Below are 17458 nucleotides of genomic sequence, written 5' to 3' on the forward strand. Positions count from 1 at the left end.
TCCTGGTACAAGAATTAAACTCATCAGAACTCAATGGCAGGTAACCAGCCGGGGCCAGCAGCCAGACACTGGCTCTGACATCAGGGGATGCTGCAGCAATCCTGAAGAAGAGACAGCAGCCCGCTGCCCACCTGGGACCTGTACCTGTGCTGTGCAGAGAGCCCACGGGAGGTCTCGGGCGTTCTAAAGCACTCAGAACAGAGGTCTTTAAGAAAATAGCTCAGCTTTGAAGTAATCAAAGCAGCCTCCTGGCCTCTGGGCTGCAAAAGGGCTCACCTGCCAAGAGTATTAATACACACAATTACCGCACACAGGGTAATAGATCTCAGCGGGATTCCTGGAGCCACACGCGGGAGCCTCCTTCTCCCCACACAGGAAAGACTGGGAGGGAGGAGTCCCAGAGGCGAGCAGGGAGACTTCACTTGGCATCCGGGCTCGCTCTCTGGAGTGGTTGCCAAAATAAAAAATGCCCCTGCTATTAAAGGCTACAAAGCAACTGATTCTCTGCCTCGTGGAACATAATTCATAAAGTTTAAAAGTTCACCAACATCACACCAGTGCATTCCACAGACTAGAACAAAGAATGCAGACGCCTCGTCTCTTTGTCCTGTTTCTGGCCACAAACTTCCAGACATCCTGTGTCATCTTAGACAGTCTGCCTTAAAATGGCAGTGACTGGACCACTCAAACTACCTTCCAGAACGTTCCTCAGCCTGCCTGCCTGTCTGCTACCATCCTTCCCACGTTTTATCCTCATTCTTTTTATTCCTCGACATCTGTCAATACCAGTCACCTCAGGAAAGGCTATTAAATAAACTAACTGTAAAACATCACCTTTGTGGGTTTTTTCCTACCCATCTATTCACCAGGAAGACCATCAGATTAAATCCATAAATTCTCCTCTCCACTTCAAAATGAGGCTCCTCAACTCTCATCAACAAACATCAAGAAATAAAATAGACAACTAAAACCCATCAGCCTAAAGCGCTACTCGAACAAGGTGATAACTGTGGTCCCGAGCCTGGGCCCCCTCCGCCAGCCTCAGACCTGCGTCCTCGGGCCCTCAAACCTGCAGAGCTCTGCTATGCAGCAAGAGAAGCATGTCTGGGCCAGGCAGCCATGAAAGGCCAGGAGCTGGAGGGCCTGCAGTTATGGAACAGCTTCTATCTGACTTGTATTACTAAGCCCCACCAAGCAGGGGGCTTGATCACTCAAATTAGGACAAGTTCAAGAGCAAAAAGAGTGGTGGTGGTGGTTATGTGCCATTGAGTCATCTGGAACTCATATGACCCTATGTACAACAGCCCTATACTCTGCTCTATCCTGTGCCAATTTTATTGTCTCCAACACACCTACTCCCACTACCCCAGTCACTAAATCAATCCATCTCATCGAGGGTCTTCCTCTCTTGCACTCTCCCAAGCATGACATCTCTCTCCAAGGACTGGTCCCTCCTCGCAACATGTCAAAAGTATGTCAGACAAAGCTTTAGAATCCTTGCCTCCAAGAAGCAGCCTGGTCTCATCCTCTCCAGAATGAACCTGTTTGTTCTCTTAGAAGTAATCCATGGTATATTCAAGACTCTTTTCCAGCACCACAGCTCAAAGGCATCAATTCTCCTTCTATCATCCCTAATCATTGTCCAGCTTTCTGACATAGCAAGTAAGTGCAAAACCATGGCCTGAATCAAGAGCACCTTAGTCTCCAAACTGATACTGTTGCTCTTTAGTACTTTGGAGAGGTCTCTGACAGCAGACTTTCCCAATGCAATTCGTCTTTTCAATTCCTGACTGCTGGTGCCAAGAGTGATGATTGGGGAGCCAGGCAAACTATAGCTGTTAACAATCTCAATCTCTTCATTATCTAACATGATGCTGCCAATCAGAGCCCAGTGGTGAGAATCTTTGTTTTCTTGATGTTGAGCTTTAATCCATATTTAAGGCTCCAGTCCTGGAACTTCCGCAACAAGTGCTTCAGTTCCTACTCAGTTTCAGCAAGCAGGTTTGTTTCATCTGCATAACGCCGGTTCCTGGTGAGTCTTCCTCCAATCCTGATGCCACATTCCTCCTCATGCAGCCCAGCCTCCCAGATAATCTGTTCTGTATATAGATTGAAAAGGTATGGTGATAGGATACATCCCTGGTGTACACCCTTCCCAATTTAGAACCATGCAGTGTTTTCTTTCTCTGACAACTGCCTCCTGGTCCAAGTGCAGGTTTCACATAAGCACTATCAAGTGTTCTGGGATTCCCATTCTTCTCAGAGTCAGCCACAATTTATTGTGATCCACACAAACACCTTTGCATAGTCAATCAAACACCGACATTCCTCTGGTACTCTCTGCTTTCAGCCAAGACCCATTTAACATTCGTGATTACTTCAGCCCCACAGGTCTGATGCACAACGGTCCTGAGCAGCCCGGAACGTCAAGTCACCCTGACACTCTGCTGATGCTGAAACCCGGCATGGGGCGGGCCAACCACTGAGACAAACTTGTTTAGCTGATTCTGTTTGCTGTTGTTCTCCACCGTGGAGGCTGGTGATCAAGAAGGTGGAAGAGGGTCAGGAGATACTCCTGAAAACAATTTGATTTACCAAGTCTTCCTTGGGGGAAAAAACAAATGTGAAACGTTTTAGGTTATGGGGAGAACTCTGTGGTACAAACATCATTCTCAGATTTTGACAAGTTTTCTTGTCCAGGGCCGTGAGGTGGGGATAATGAGGATACTGAAAGAGGGGAGATGATGCGCCGACCAGCCCTCAAAACCAGAAGCCAGAGGGGGAGACAGGAGAGAACATTCTGTCTGCTGTATTTTCTTACCGAACTCTGTCTTTACAACTCAACACAACTACTAGCCATTCTCACAGCAGACTGTTACTGTCACTGTCACATGCTACACTTACATCTGTCTCTTCGTTCTAAGCAACAAGTTCATGGGCGAGCCTCTGAAGCTCAGAGAGCTGACCCTGGCCCTGACTCACAGCCCCATTAATCCAGGGGTTCACAGTCCTTTCCATGTCACAGGCAGTAATGTTTCCCTAAAACAACCAGGGAGTGACGGTGTCATGTTCGACACTTTCACTTCCTGTCAAAGACATTAGAGAAAACAAATGCCACTTTTTCTGACATTAGGCTTGCCAAAAATAACAAGATATTTTAACATACTACCCAACTCCCAAATAAAGGTAGGGCTGTGTCATTTTAAAACTAACAGCAGCTCTGTAAATCCCTAACTTCAGCATCACGGCATCCTTACTCCTGTCATTCTGTAGCAGCCCATTTCTACCCCTTCTAACCTGGGGACCAACAGCTGCAAACCACCAGACCACTAACAAGGGCTAATGGTTACTGAACACCACATGTGCCAGACACTGTGCAGAGCATTTCACAGTGTTCTCTCTTAATCAGCAACAGTCCCAGGAATTGGGTACTGTTACAATCTGTACAGTTTTCCATGTAAGATTAGAATTTGAAACGGTAACATCCTTGCCCAAGGTTACACAGCTGGTCACCAACGGAGCTGGTCTGAGCCACAGCCATCTGGAAGATCTGTTCAGTTCTGCCGTAAAATATGGGGCACTGTTTCCTGAAGGGTGAGCTTGGTGTTTTGTTTTTTAAAATGAGAACAAAAACTCTTAGGTGATGCATGAACCCCATGTGTGCCAGCACTTAACACCGGCTCGTACATAACTACTCGTCTTCAATGCTCTTTCCATCCTTCCCATCAAATAAGCCAGGAAATTTTCCATTTGGTGCAAAGAAACTTCTTCCCTCTCTCTCTATACCTGTAATCCTTGCACATCTCAGGCCGGATGCTCTTGGCAATAGCAACAAAATAAGAACTAGAATGGAATGCTTATTTCTGGAGCGGGTTTCTGGGGTTTGGCTTTTCTCAAGGAATTTTTCCTATTTATGGTAAATAATAGAGGTCTGTCCATGTTCAAGAGTGAAACTGGGTTTCCTTTCAAATGAATGTTACTTAAATTTAAAAGTACTGTCTAAAGGATTTTTCACATAATAGGAGAAGCAGGGTTCAGATAAGCCAAGCCCATGGGTGACAGAGATGGCCACACCTCTGGAGCCTGGGGAGAGCTTGGTAGGTCAGCACCAGGGCTGGGATCAGCACTTGGCTGGAAGGCCGTAAACGAGACTGCCCAGGTCAGCGAAGCCTCTGCCAGGCATCTAGACTCAACAGTGCTTCTGCGAACAAGACAGGCTTGCCGTGTTCACGAGCCCCACGGCCCCACCTTTACAGCTGAAATGAGAAGGAGAGAGATTGCATGACAGCTGTAGGAGAAAGGAGGGCTTCCCTCAGCGAACACACCAAATGTCACTGCAAACTTGGGGTGAGAATGGATGGTTCTCCACTTTATGCCATCCACACCTTGCGGCAAGTTCCTTAGTCATGGAATCCTCTGGAAGCCAGAGAAAGCTGACAGGACAAACACAAAGCAATGCCTCCTCTACCTTCTAGAACTTAAAATAGAAAGACCTTCCAACACCCACATCACTTCAAGAAATTGAAAAGCAATTCCTACTGTGTTCTGTCCCCCCTCCAAAGATGGCAGAAGGCGGCTCTGTCTCTAACTTTCAAGGACAGACTTTGGGGAAATCATTAATGGATGTATGAAGCTGTGTCTTCTAATTTTTTAGTTCAAGCTGCATGCTGAGAAAATCATTCAATAAGCTGGACTACACGAAGAATGTGGCATTAAGATTGGAGAAAGACTCATCAACAATCTGAATTATATAGAAGACACAACTTTGGTTGCTCAAAGTGAAAAGGATTTGCAACACCTGCTGCAGGTGGATTCCATTTCAACATCAGCAAAAATTCTCTTTGAGAATTTCTGTGTATGGACCAATATGCAACATCATGATAAATGAAGAAAAGAATGAAGTTGTCATTGATTTCATATTACTGAGATCCAGGATAAAGATTAATGGCAGCAGTCGAGAAATCAAAAGATGTGCTGCACTAGGAAAATCCATTGTCAAGGACCTCTCCAAAGTACCTAAGAGCAACGATGTCAGCTTAAAGACTAAGGCGCACTTGATTCGAGCCACAATCTTTTCAGTTAATTTCCATGCATCTAAAAGATGGACAATGAATAAGAGAAGAACTGATGCCTTTGAGTTGTGGTGTTAGACAAGAGAACTGAATATCCCACAAACTGACAAAACAACAAACATATATGTCTTGGAGAAAGTATAACCAAGGTGCTATTTAGAGGCCAAGGATAGTGAAACTTGTCTCACATACTTCAGGTATGTTGTTAGGACAGACTAATCCTTGGATATAGATAAGACAGCATGTCTGGAAAGGTAGAAGGCATGGTCAGTGACGGAGAGGAAGACTCTCAACAAGAAGGACTGGTACAGTAACTATATCAATTCAAGGATATCAGAGATGAGGACAGTGGCATGATAGGGCAAGGTTTGGATCCATTATTCACAGGGTCACTATGAGTCATAGACTGACTGTGAAATAACTAACAAGGAATGAGATGGTAAGCTCCTTTTTGGAGGGAGGTCAGGTGGCACCGTCCATGGTGAGCTGTGCTGTTAACCCAAAGGCTCAAATGATGAATTCTTAGTGGTAAAAAGCTGCACTGCAATCCCAAAGGCACACAGTTCGAATCCACCACCTGCTCCACTGGAGAAGAACGGGCAATCTCCTCTAGTGTGATTAACTGCCTCTGATTACCTGCCGGAGGGTCAGCTATGGGTCAGTTCCGACTCTACAGTAAACGATAACGATAACGGTGGCTTCAAGGGAGAAAGATACACAGTTTCCTCCTGTTATAACTTACAGCCTCAGAACCCCGGCAGAGGCAGAGGGTCACAAGGAGTCTAACCTGACTCAGAACCTCCCATCAATATTCTGCTGGAAGATGAACTTTGTCCTTGGGTAAAATCCAGAAAACAATAAACCAGCAGAATTACATTAAAGCCCATACACCAAAAATCCCTGGTTACAAAAGGGAGCAGAGCAACTGAACTTCTAAGAATCTACCTTTGAGAAAAGACTGTGGTCATATTCCCTTGAGTTGGGACCAACTCACAGCTGACCCTCCAGCAGGTTTTCAGAGGCAGCTAATCACACAGAAGGAGACTGCTGAGACTGCTCATCTTTCTCCCCGGGAGCAGCTAGCACATTCGAACCACATGCCTTTGGACCGGCAGCGCAATTCCTTACCCCTAGGCCACCAGAGCTCCCTAACAAGAAAATGATGTCTAAAAGAACATCCAAACTAAAAGAACATTCAATCAGTGCAACCGTGTTTAGAAAAGTGAAAAACCCAAAACTAACATCTAGCAATGGGCAAGTGTGGACAAGTCAAATATAATGCACCGAAACAGTGTGTACAGCCGTGTGCTGGGTACGCTGCTCTGGTGGCCTGGTGGTAAGAAGCTGTGCTGCAATCCCAAAGGCACACAGTTTGAATACACCAGCTGTAGAAGGACGGGGCAATCTCCTCCTGTACGATTTACTGCCCCAAAAACCCAATGAAGGGTCAGTTGTGGGTTATTTCTGACTTGAATGCACACAACAAACTATAAAATACCTTCTCTACCATTAAAAAAGGAGTAAGGGAGATCTATAAATGCGACACTGGGAGGCAGCCATATTAGTTAATTAGAAAAACAAAGCTGCAAGAGACTGATGGGCACTGCCATCACGACCCCACAGGACCGGCTAGAAATGCCCCACAGGGTTTACGAAGCTGTGGATGCACAGGAGGCTTCTTCCCTTTCTCCCGTAGAGCAGCTGGTCGGTCTGAAGCACCGACCAAGTTCCCTAAGTACTGCTGGTTAACCCGTACTCTATCTAAAGACCTGATTTCTGTTTCTTTAGGAAAAAGGAAAACAGTGTGTATCTATAAGAAAGATATTCTGGAAGCAAACATATCCAATGGTAACTTTAATTCAGGGGGATGAAAATGAAGGGTAGAGAAAGTAGAGAGAATGACTTTCACACTCAATTTTACATCCTTCTGCACTCTGGCCTAGAGACAGGGGAAACCACAGAGACCAGTCCTTGGAGAAGGACATTAGGCTTGAAAGGGCAGAGGGTCAGGAGAGAAGACCCTGGGTGAGGTGGATGGACACAATGACTGTGGCAATGGGGGCAGGTGTGTCAGAGATGATAAGGACGGTAGAGGATAGGACAGGATTCAGGTATGTTGTTGTTCATAGGGTCACTATGAGCTGTAGGTGACTCGACAGCACCTAACAACAATAACATAACGTCCAAAGTCTTATATCAATAATCAGTAAGTGACTAAGAATGTCCGCATCCATATGAACAGCTGAAAGATTTCAAAGATGAACTGGAAACCATTAGCCCACGGAGGGAAACGCCGCTCGTGGAGAGAACATTAGTCCACGTGGGGAAAGGCCGCAGGGGGAGAGAACTGCCTGTGTGATCCCTCCACACAGGTCGAAGACAACTGTATTTCCACACCAGACAAGCTGGAGGAAGCTCTGGTGGCCTCGTCTGTAGGGAGTCGCACAGCTAGCCCAAAGAGCACCCCTCCAGTGGTTCGAATACAGCAGCAGCTCTGAGGGAGAAAAACAGGCAATCTCCTCCCATGTGATTTACAGTCTCGGGAGACTCAACTCGTCCTGACTTGGCGACATAAGTGAGTGTCAGTGAGACAATGGTGAACTCAAAGACTATAACCACCAAGGAGGTTATTTTGGGGTTTGCTTTTTTCTTTTCGTTAAGAATGAGGTTTATAAATAAGGAACAGGAATGATAGAAAGAGACAGTTAAATCAAAAGACAAAAGTGTGTGGCTCCCCAGAACATAGAGTGAAGAACTTGGAAATCTTCACATTTGGGGATGACACTAATGACGTCCATAATCATGATGTGCCAAGTCACTGGTGCCAGATTATAGGAAGATGTGGGGAATCCATGCAAATAGAAAGGAAAGTGGCAGCTGAGTGTGAACACGAGCATATGGCTTAAATCACACACAGAAAACAACAGCTTCTCAGCTGCCAGTTATGACCCGGGAAGAGGATCGCGGGCGTCTCTATAAAGGGACCCTGGAGACGTCCGTTCGATATAGCAAGCCACAGATCAATGCATCAAGCAAAGCAGAATGCCTTGGGATTTCGGTGTGCCTGTTTTACCGCAAAGATACTGTTGGCGCAATGACTAGAGCACTTGGCTTCTAACCAAAAGGTTGGTGGTTCGAACACACAAGCTACCCCGAGGGAGAAAGATGTGGCAGTCGGATCCAATAAAGAACGCAGCCCTGGAAACCCCCCGGGAGAATCCCCCGTCTGCCTTTAGCGAATGTCAAAAAGGACTTGGCCATGAATTTTGGTGGGTTTTTTCCATCTGTTTTTACCACAATTTTTAAAAAAAAAATATATACTGAGAAAAACATTAAACGAGAAAGCAGAGAGAAAAAAAGCCATGGTGACTCCAGGCATCAGAGCGGAACTGCGCTCCAGTCAACAAGCCTGATGTTGGAAGGCACCATCGAGTCAACGCCGGCTCACAGCCACCTGATGAACAGATCAGAACCTTGACCTTCACCCTGTCTTGTGCCATCCTCATCCTCATCTCTGCCATACTCCAGCCCACTGCAGTCAGTGTCAAGACATCTCCTTGAGGGTCTTCTCTCCCACTGACCCCTCAACCTTTCCCCATGTCCAGAACATGAAGCAAAGGGAATTGAAAACATGCTTCCTGCAGGATAAACACCAGCACAAAGTCACATGTGTCAAAGGTACACGAACGACCTCCTTGTCTGGCTTCATCTCACCACGCACTAATGTGAGGACTAATAGGGGACTGAGGGAGCTTACAGACCATGAGGCCAAGCGTCACACGTTAGAGTAAAGGAAGGGGCCTGAAGGGGGCTACCTTCCTTAACGTCACCACATGGAGCCTGGCAGTGCCTGGGCTAGGACTTGTGTCCCCCAACTCCCAGGCCAATGGCTTCCCCTCCTCTAGGCTGCTTCCCAGTGACAACAGCAATAAATAAACAAGATCTGTGAACTTTCAGCACAGGATTCCTGGGTCTCTTCAACGCCTGTATCTCATGTGAGGTTGGTGTGAAAAGTCATTCCCAAGCAGACCAACCACCCTCTCCGCATTATGACGAAAACAAAGGCACTTCACAAACTGTTGAGACGTAAAGACAGCGGAGACGGTGCCTTAAATGTCATTCTTTATAAGCAGGAACCCGTGCGAAGCCACTAGGCTTCTATTATAAACTGGACACCTTAAAAATGCTAACTAAACTTCCATTGGGTGGGTGGGGTTTTTTTTTATTTTCTTGCAAGTTGCTTCACTTCTAATTTTTTTTAAATGTCAACTGAAACCACTGTTCATTTTTTTTCTTAAACATTAGCACCAAGTGAGAAAAACATAACATTAATTTATCATATTGAGTCTCACTGGAAACAAGTGAAATCCCACAACACTCCATCTGCACCAAATGTTCACAACCTGCAACTCCGCGTCAATTTCTGCTGTAGAAACAAAAAGCATATGTCAGTCTCCCAAGAGAGGAAGCAACACCCGAAACTGGGTGTGTATTCATCCCCCAGGAAAAAGGAAGCAGAAAAGCTACCTAGCCCAGGAAGCAGCCCTTTTCCCTGACAAAGCAAAAGAATTCCCTACAATACAGAGTTACACTCTCCCCAAGAAAAAGGAAACAGAATGAACACAAAAGCTAGACCCCAAAAGGTATCTACTGTGCCCTCTGCCAGACCTGTGATTCGGGCAGCTGCTTCATGCCAAGAAATGAGTGCACAGCTGGTCTAGAACCCTCTCACCTGGGCTCAAAAGCCTGACCCATTCTCCCTTAGTAACCTACAAACAGAAGCAGCTGAAATTTCCACCTGCTTCCCTAAATTCATTCTCCAAGTAAGCTGGAATATAACCAAGATACAAGCTGTCAGGTTCACTCCAGCTGATTTGTCTGTCAGAACAGAGCAGTACTTCCTCTGGACTGCAAGAGATTTTTCAGAATCCTTGGGAGGTACCTCCAGGTGGACTTGAACCAACAACATTTTGCCTAGTGGCCAAACATATTAACCATCTGCACCAACCAAGGACTCCATCCAAATCAGAGCATCCATATCTACAAATCCACTACTACTAACTCCTATTAAATGACCCTACAGAGAACAGAACTGTCCCATAAGGTTGCCAAGGCTGTAAATCATGGTAACAGAAAGCCACATGGTTCCCCTGCAGAAGAGTAGGTGGGACCGAAGTGTAGACCTTTCCGTTAGAAACCAAGCTCTTCACCACTATGCCACATCACCAAATCATCTGCCGACTTAGGGTTCTCGTGCGCATTAACTGAGCCACCCTGTGCACCGGCTGGTTCCCTCCTGACCACTGACTGAATTGTGACACATGCTGCCTTATTTTTCCCTCAGTAAAGTTAGCTAAAGCTAGCTAGGCAAAAAGTGACGCCAGAGGCCAGGGCACCGGCAAATTCCACGTGGCAACCAAACTCTAACAGATGTGTCAACACCTCAAGCTCCACGTGCTAGTTCGCTGGCACGGAGGCTGTTCAACGTTGTTCTTTCCATCCAGGTCCCTTCCACCAGAAGAAGGGCAGTGGCCCAGGGACATGCAGGATGGCTGCTAGAAGTCAGGACACTGGAGTCTTGAAGAAAAAGAACAGTCACTAACAGCAAGTATTTTTCTGTACGAGTCTCTGTTGTTGTATACCGTACAGTCGTAACCGACCCACAGCTGATCCTTCGACAGGTTAATTAACTGCACGGAAGGAGACTGCCCATCTGTCTCCCACGGAGCAGCTGGTGGCTTCAAACCACATCATGTGCTTTTGGGATTAAAGCGCCGTTTCTTGCCACTAGGCCATCCCGTCTCTAGTCTTTGCTTTTAGTCAATGGGTTTAGTGTCAGCTGCTGATCTCATGAGGGTACCAGAACCCCATCCACCGCCTTTCTTCCACATATCACATTTAAATACAAATATTCCCTCAAAAAACTCACTCCCATATCACATTTAAATACAAACATTCCTTCAAAATCTCCCATGTCGCACTTAAATGATAAACATTACCTCGAAAACTCACAGCCATTGAGTCGGAAGCACCTCACAGCCGACCCTTCGGCAGGTCTGAGGCTGTAAATCACATGAGGAGTGCCCACCTTGGAGTTAACAGCACCACTCCCCACAGGCTACGCAACAGCAAAATACAAACCCCAATCAAGTTAAACCCATACCATTTATGTGTGACACTGAACTGGAAGAGATGAAGCCACAGAGCACCTTGCATTTGCTATGTCCTTTACCAAGAACACACTTGCCCTGCGGTTGGCTCTCCTAAGCCCATGAGCTCTCAGATGAAATGGCATCTTGTGAAAAGAATCTTTCCCAAGGACGCACCTCTTCCCTTCCCGTCAACCACCTTGTCCCACTACCTTACCCTAAATCATCACCTTACCACGCTCATCTCGTCGGCCTGTTTCCTGATACATCCATGAGCCACGAGCGCACGCTCCGATTTAGTTCAGAAAAAAAATCATTGTATCTCCAATACTGGGAACAGATCTTGACACACAGCAATCAGATATGTACTGATTAATGATCAATAACTAAGTCTTCAAGAAAGAAATCAAAGCCAGTCGCTTTTCCTTCCATTTCTTTCAGGGCAGGGCAACTGCCGGGACAACGAGGGCCAAATGGTCTCTTCCTGTTCCCACAGAAAATGGCAGAAAGCCTTTCAGACATCCTAACAACCCAGTGTTCCTTCACTTCCAATCCTGCCAGAAAGCTAGCATGCTTTACCTGCTGGGAAGTAGGCAATTGTAAGACAATAGGGAAAAGCCTGCCTTCTTAGTCTACCTGCTTCTTTACAAGTGGCTCTACCATGTCACTGTTCCTCAGCAACCCTGTCCTTGAGGTAGCAAGATAACAGGATTTGAAGTCGCTGAGGAGAGGGGGTTTGTTCCTTTTAATGGCCTGCATGGGTATACGGGAAAGAGCAGGCACACAGATTACTCTGTCTTCACTGCACTTTTGAAAGACACACCTCTTTGCTCAGGAACCTAAGGAACACTCAGCTACAGTGAACACAATTATAGGGAGTGTTTCCTACAGCCGTGCAGAGGAAATTTCCACTAGGCTACCCGCCGGGAAGCCCACATTTCACTTCCCAACAACAGCAACAGCCCTTTCAAAGGAGAAAACTACAACCAACTTCTCCTTCAGGCGCCGCTGTGCCTTGGTCACCAAGCAGGAACCACGGCTGCCAGCATGAAACGGACGCCTGGCAGAGGGTACTTTTGCCCCTTCAGTGGGGACCCAATAGGATGAGTAGGGGGCTGGAAGGGGGACCGAGGACTGAGATCAGGCAGGGTCTTCACTCTGGCCTTCACACCAGAGGCACAGGATAAATTGCTTCCATGGCTGCCTCTGATACACACAGAAGATTCAAGAACTGTGGCCAGCTCACTTGCTGTTGTGGAAGGAGCCATGAGCTCCTGCTTGAAAAGACATGCAAACACACGGAGTTAGAAGCAAACATTAAAAAAATATATAAAATAAATAAATAAATAAAAGAAGCAAACATAGCGTGCGAAGAGCCAGAAAAGGGCTCTAGCCCCAAGACACAGAGTAACTAAAATCAAACGCGATTGAATGATTCTGACTCACGGCAACCCCATCTGTTCCCCGTAGGACTTTCAACAGTTGACTTTTCAGAGCTAGATCACCAGGCCTTTCTTCTGAGTCACTACTGGATAAACTCAAACCACCAACCTTTTAAGTCAAGCTCTTTGTCTGCCTCTAACAGAAAGTAAACCAGGTCAGTAAAACCAGGGGAAACAGCCAACCTACGTAGCTGCTCAGAGGGTAACTGACTGTAGTGATAAATCCGCCCAATCTTTTCTCAGCCTCATCTAATTAACATCAGCTGAAAAGATCTACTATAACCAAAAAAGGCCTCGCAAATGATTTACATAAATCCAGAGTTTAGAGGAAACCAGATCTCATTTGACAGAAACAATTACTTAACCAGGTTATATTTTACCTGCCCACACACTTGCCAGTCTCATCCCAAATGAAAAAAAAAAAAAAAATATAAATCCACCTTCAGTTTTCCCACCAACCTCACTGCCTCTGCAGTCACAGAATAGCTCCAAAACACTTTTGTCAATCAACTGCCCATTTCCTCCTTAACTCAAAGAATTAAGAATTCCTCCAGAATTAACTCGATCCCTTCACCTCCATTCTCAGTAACAGACAGGGCCTCTACCATCGCCATCACTCAAGGAGCGGGTAAAGTGCAGTGATTTTTTTTTTTTTTTTTAGTGCAGTGATTTTTACAACCTGATCTCCAAGTTCTTCAATCTCTAAAACCAAAGATATCAGGAAACTTAATAGGATTCACAGCAAGGAGTTCTAGGTAGCCCTTGACTACTCATCACAAGGTTAGCAGTTCAAACCCATCCAAAGGTGCCCTGGGAGGCAGCCAGGCAATCTCTGTGCAAAAGGTCATAGCCTGGGGATAGCAGTTCAAACCCATCCAAAGGTGCCCTGGGAGGCAGTCAGGCAATCTATGTGCAAAAGGTCATAGCCTGGGGAACTGGATGGAGCAGTTCAAATCTGCACACAGGGGCTCCAGGAGTTGGAACTGCCCTGACAGCAAATCAACAACCCTAAAGCCCTTACTTTTTCCAACAAGAGGAAGTTCTCCTCCTCACCACAGCCGCAAACCTCGAGCCCAGGCCAGCCTGAATCCAGACAATCCTGGAGGGCTTGCACTGGAGAGCACTTCTGCTCAGTCCTGCTCCAGTTTCCACCTCTCTCTCCCAGAAGGCAGAAAAGCAATGGCTACTGTTTCCCTCTTCATCAGATGATTTCTTTCTCACTTTCCTCTGTCACAGAGCTTCATCTTCCTTTGTAGAGTTCTTACAAAGCAGTTCCTAGCACCACTGGAAACGATTACTCTCCAGGAAAATACAACTTTGCTGAGCAGAAGCGCTTCACCCAGCGCAATTTACCAGTGGCTGATTTTTCATTCCAGACAAGGCTTCTCCGCCTGGCACAAATCTGCCTGTCGCTCCACACTTTGCCCAGCTTCCCTCCCTCAAAGTTCCCCCTAATGCCTGCCTGTAGCTCACCACCACACCCCACTGCAGCGTGGTCACAGAAAAGCAGTACCGTTCAAACCCCTGAATTCAAAATGCCTCCTCCCAAACACACAGAACACTCCTCAATGCATGCAACCACTAGAAGCACCAAATGAAGTCACTTACCACAATAACAGCTTCTAGACCTGACTAGGAGTAACATGTAATCTCTCAACTCAATTACAGTCAGCTTTGCTTTCCTGTAATTCTGCGGCCATGCATCCCAGGCCCGCCCGTCTTCAGTTAGAAAGTCAGACCCTGGAGCCATGGAGTCAGAGGCCACAGCACAAGATGGCTTGGAGCAGGGTTTGGCAGCCAGATCTGCCTCTTATTACTGAAGACAGTGTCTGTCCTTATGTAAGTGACTTAGTCTTCCTATACCTGAGACAACACAACTGTAAAATACAGTCACCCATTACATCTACGTTAGGTATTATAACTGAGATAACCAGAATATCCCACGTAAGATGTGACACTTAATAAGCTGTTTCCTGTTGCTGATATTCAGTAGCTATGGGATAATCGATAAGAAGAAGCTATCACATAGAACCCTGAAGCCCTGGAGGCCGCCTGCGCTGGTTGCTGTTGATGTTACTGTTGTTAAACGCCATGGAGCTGGAACAGAGCTCACCCTCCAGCAGGTTTCAGGGGCTATAAATCGCACAGAAGGAAGATTATCCATCCTGTAAAGCAGCTGCTGGAGTTAAACCAACTGCATTCAGACTGGCAGCACAACTCCTTACCACGAGGGCCATCAGAGTTCTCGGGCCATCAGAGTTCTCGCCCATATGGACAGAAAAAAAAAATAAGTTCAGCCTCATTCCACTCCCACCTCACAAATAAGAGGGGCCTTTAAGAAAACTTGAGGCTGAGGCAAAGCAGGAAACTCAGAAAAATCCACTCAGTGGCTGCCAAGTTCACCACCTCACCACCAGACCACCCAGCGATGCTTTGTTCCTATGGTGAAAGCAAAGATCAGAACAAATAAAAAAGCGAGCCACCAAGGACGCCTCAGGAGCATCCTTTCACAAGTCAGGCCAGTAGTTCAGAAGAAAAATCCATAAACTTTGGAAACCCCCATCCCATTCCACTTCTGGTAAATTCTGACTCCCCATTATGTGGAGTTGAAGAAAAAAGAAGTACCGAAAACACCAAGGGTCTCACTCAGCTGGTGACAGGACCCTACCCAAGAAATGAACAAATGAAAGCTAGGGGCAAAAACACCATGAAATTTAACTTACACAAACACACATTTTCAATCCTCTGAAAGATCATGGACAAAGAAAATAAGGTGTTTTTTTAAGCTTTCTAGAACAGTAAGCATTGTGATGCTTTGAGAGAAATGGTGTCAGAGGGCTCCAGATGGATGTCAGAACAGCTATGTGACATGAAATCTTACAAGAATGCAGTCAGCAGCACCCAAAAACCTGGTAACCCCCAAGAAGTGTCAGGATCCAAGACTTGTGTGGGCAAGATGACACCAGAAGGCTAGCGATGAACAGAACTTAACACTACAAAATTATCTTGCAAGTGAGGGTAAGATTTTTAATATGAACACATGAGGTCTGAAATTCTAAATGTAATAAACGTCAGAAATGGGAGACTGAAACTAGACTCTGGGCTGGAAAAAAGTCAGAATACTTGGGTCTTGATTCTGGCTCCAGCCCAAACCAGCCACATCATGTGACCTTGGGCCACTCACTTGCCCACTTTTTAAATCAGTCTCTTATCAGTAAACTGGGAGGAGGAACAGGAGAAGAGAGCCAGTAAAAGGTTCCTGCTGTGCTTGACACTGTGAGAGTCAAAAGAAGAAAGACAAGGACTCCAGACTAGACACGATCTGAGGAGGGAAAGGACTGTCAGGGAGGGACAGAAAGGTAGAGAAAACTTGCAGTAAGTCCCTGAGCGCGGGTAGAAGCAGAGAAGCTTCAGGATGTCCAAGAACTCCGAGGGTTCCAGGAAAGACAGCATGTCAGAATGTGGAAAGTAAAGGCATTCTGCAAACCGCTCAGCAGATGTCAAGACGGAAAGAAAGACAGAGAGGAGGAGCGATATCCACAAATTCTCTCCGCTAATCAATCCTCGGCCAATCGTCCCGGTCAACAGCCAGGAGATCGAGAGCCGAGACCACGGAAATCACTGATCCTTGACACCAGAGTGTCCTACAGGCAAAGACCCAGAGAAGTTTGTGACAAGTTCCGTTTAGAGAAGGGAGTGGGAGAAGGGGTTAGCAGTGGGAAGGGGTTAGAGGAAGGGAACGAGGGAGATCATGCAGGTTGACAGGAAAGGAAGAGGAGCCAGAGTTCGACCTCGCCAGGAGGCGGGAGGAGTGGCTGGTGTCCGGGACCCGGTTCTCACCATCTTGACGATGCCCCGCTGCACGGTGGGGACCACAGGTCCCCCGGAGGAGCCGCCGCTCTGCACGGAGGAGGCCATGTGTAGAGATTTAAAGGCAAGTGCGGCAGCTGGCCGGGCTGGAAGTGTCAGTGTGGATGTCGGTACTGGTGAGAGGCTACCGCGGCGAGGGGCGGACGGGCGATCAACTGCCGGCGATGGCCCGGACAGACGTGCTGGGCACTCAGAGCAGCAGCAAGAGTGAGAGCGAAAGACAGGACGCGATCGCCAAAGCAGCCGCCACACGTTCTACTCGCCGCGCAGGCGTGCCAGAGCACCACCGCCCTCCAGCCAATCGGCATCCAGAGCCCGCCGGACCTCAAGCCAATAGGCGCCCTCTTCTCGTAGCTCCGCCCCTGGGTCCCAAACCGGGTAGTGAGCTCCGGGAAGCGCTGAGAGAGCTGATTTGCAGTGACGGGCTAAGTGTGGGGCGGGACTTCCGGGACAGCCAGAGTAGGTAGCGTCGAGACTCGGGAGGTGTAGTGAGAAGGAAAGGACACGTCAGCATCTGGCCGCGGGGCGCGGGGGGCTATGGGAGCCCCGGGGGCGGGCACCGCCGCGCCCTCCCGCCTGGCCACGCCCATCTCGCTCCGCCCACCTCGCCCCGCGGGTCCCGGGAGAGCCCACGTGGACGCGCGCTGGCCAGGTGGATCTTCTGCGAGCGAGGAGCGTGCGCTGGAAGGTGGGGGCCCTGCAGGTCGAGTTCTGCACGCCCACTTCTGGCTTTTTTCCCTTTCCTATAAGTATGGGGAAAACTTGGAAAAGTCAGAGCCTGGGGAACCTCCCACCGGTATTGGCCCGGGTGAACTTTTTACGCCACTCCTCTGCCTCGAAATGGCTATCTTGGCAACATTCATGTTGCACTTCCAAACGCTTGATTGATGTTTGTTGATGGAATAAATTTCCCTTCGAAGGGTAA

The 17458-nt window shown here is 47.3% G+C and overlaps 1 protein-coding gene across 1 annotated transcript in view; it reads right to left on the reverse strand.

Annotated features, from left to right (window-relative positions):
• The window catches only part of SND1 (staphylococcal nuclease and tudor domain containing 1), a 531942-nt gene extending 515135 nt beyond the window's left edge, over window positions 1–16807 (reverse strand). The window contains exon 1 of the mRNA XM_006896072.1: window positions 16504–16807. Within this exon, the coding sequence (XP_006896134.1) occupies window positions 16504–16581 (78 nt within the window). The 5' untranslated portion in view covers window positions 16582–16807. The remainder of the gene's footprint in view (window positions 1–16503) is intronic.
• Between the last annotated feature and the right edge of the window lie 651 nt (window positions 16808–17458).

The sequence above is a fragment of the Elephantulus edwardii genome, unplaced genomic scaffold (assembly GCF_000299155.1).
Source record: "Elephantulus edwardii isolate Elephantulus edwardi_28Jun2011 unplaced genomic scaffold, EleEdw1.0 scaffold00181, whole genome shotgun sequence".
Lineage (NCBI taxonomy): Eukaryota > Metazoa > Chordata > Mammalia > Macroscelidea > Macroscelididae > Elephantulus > Elephantulus edwardii.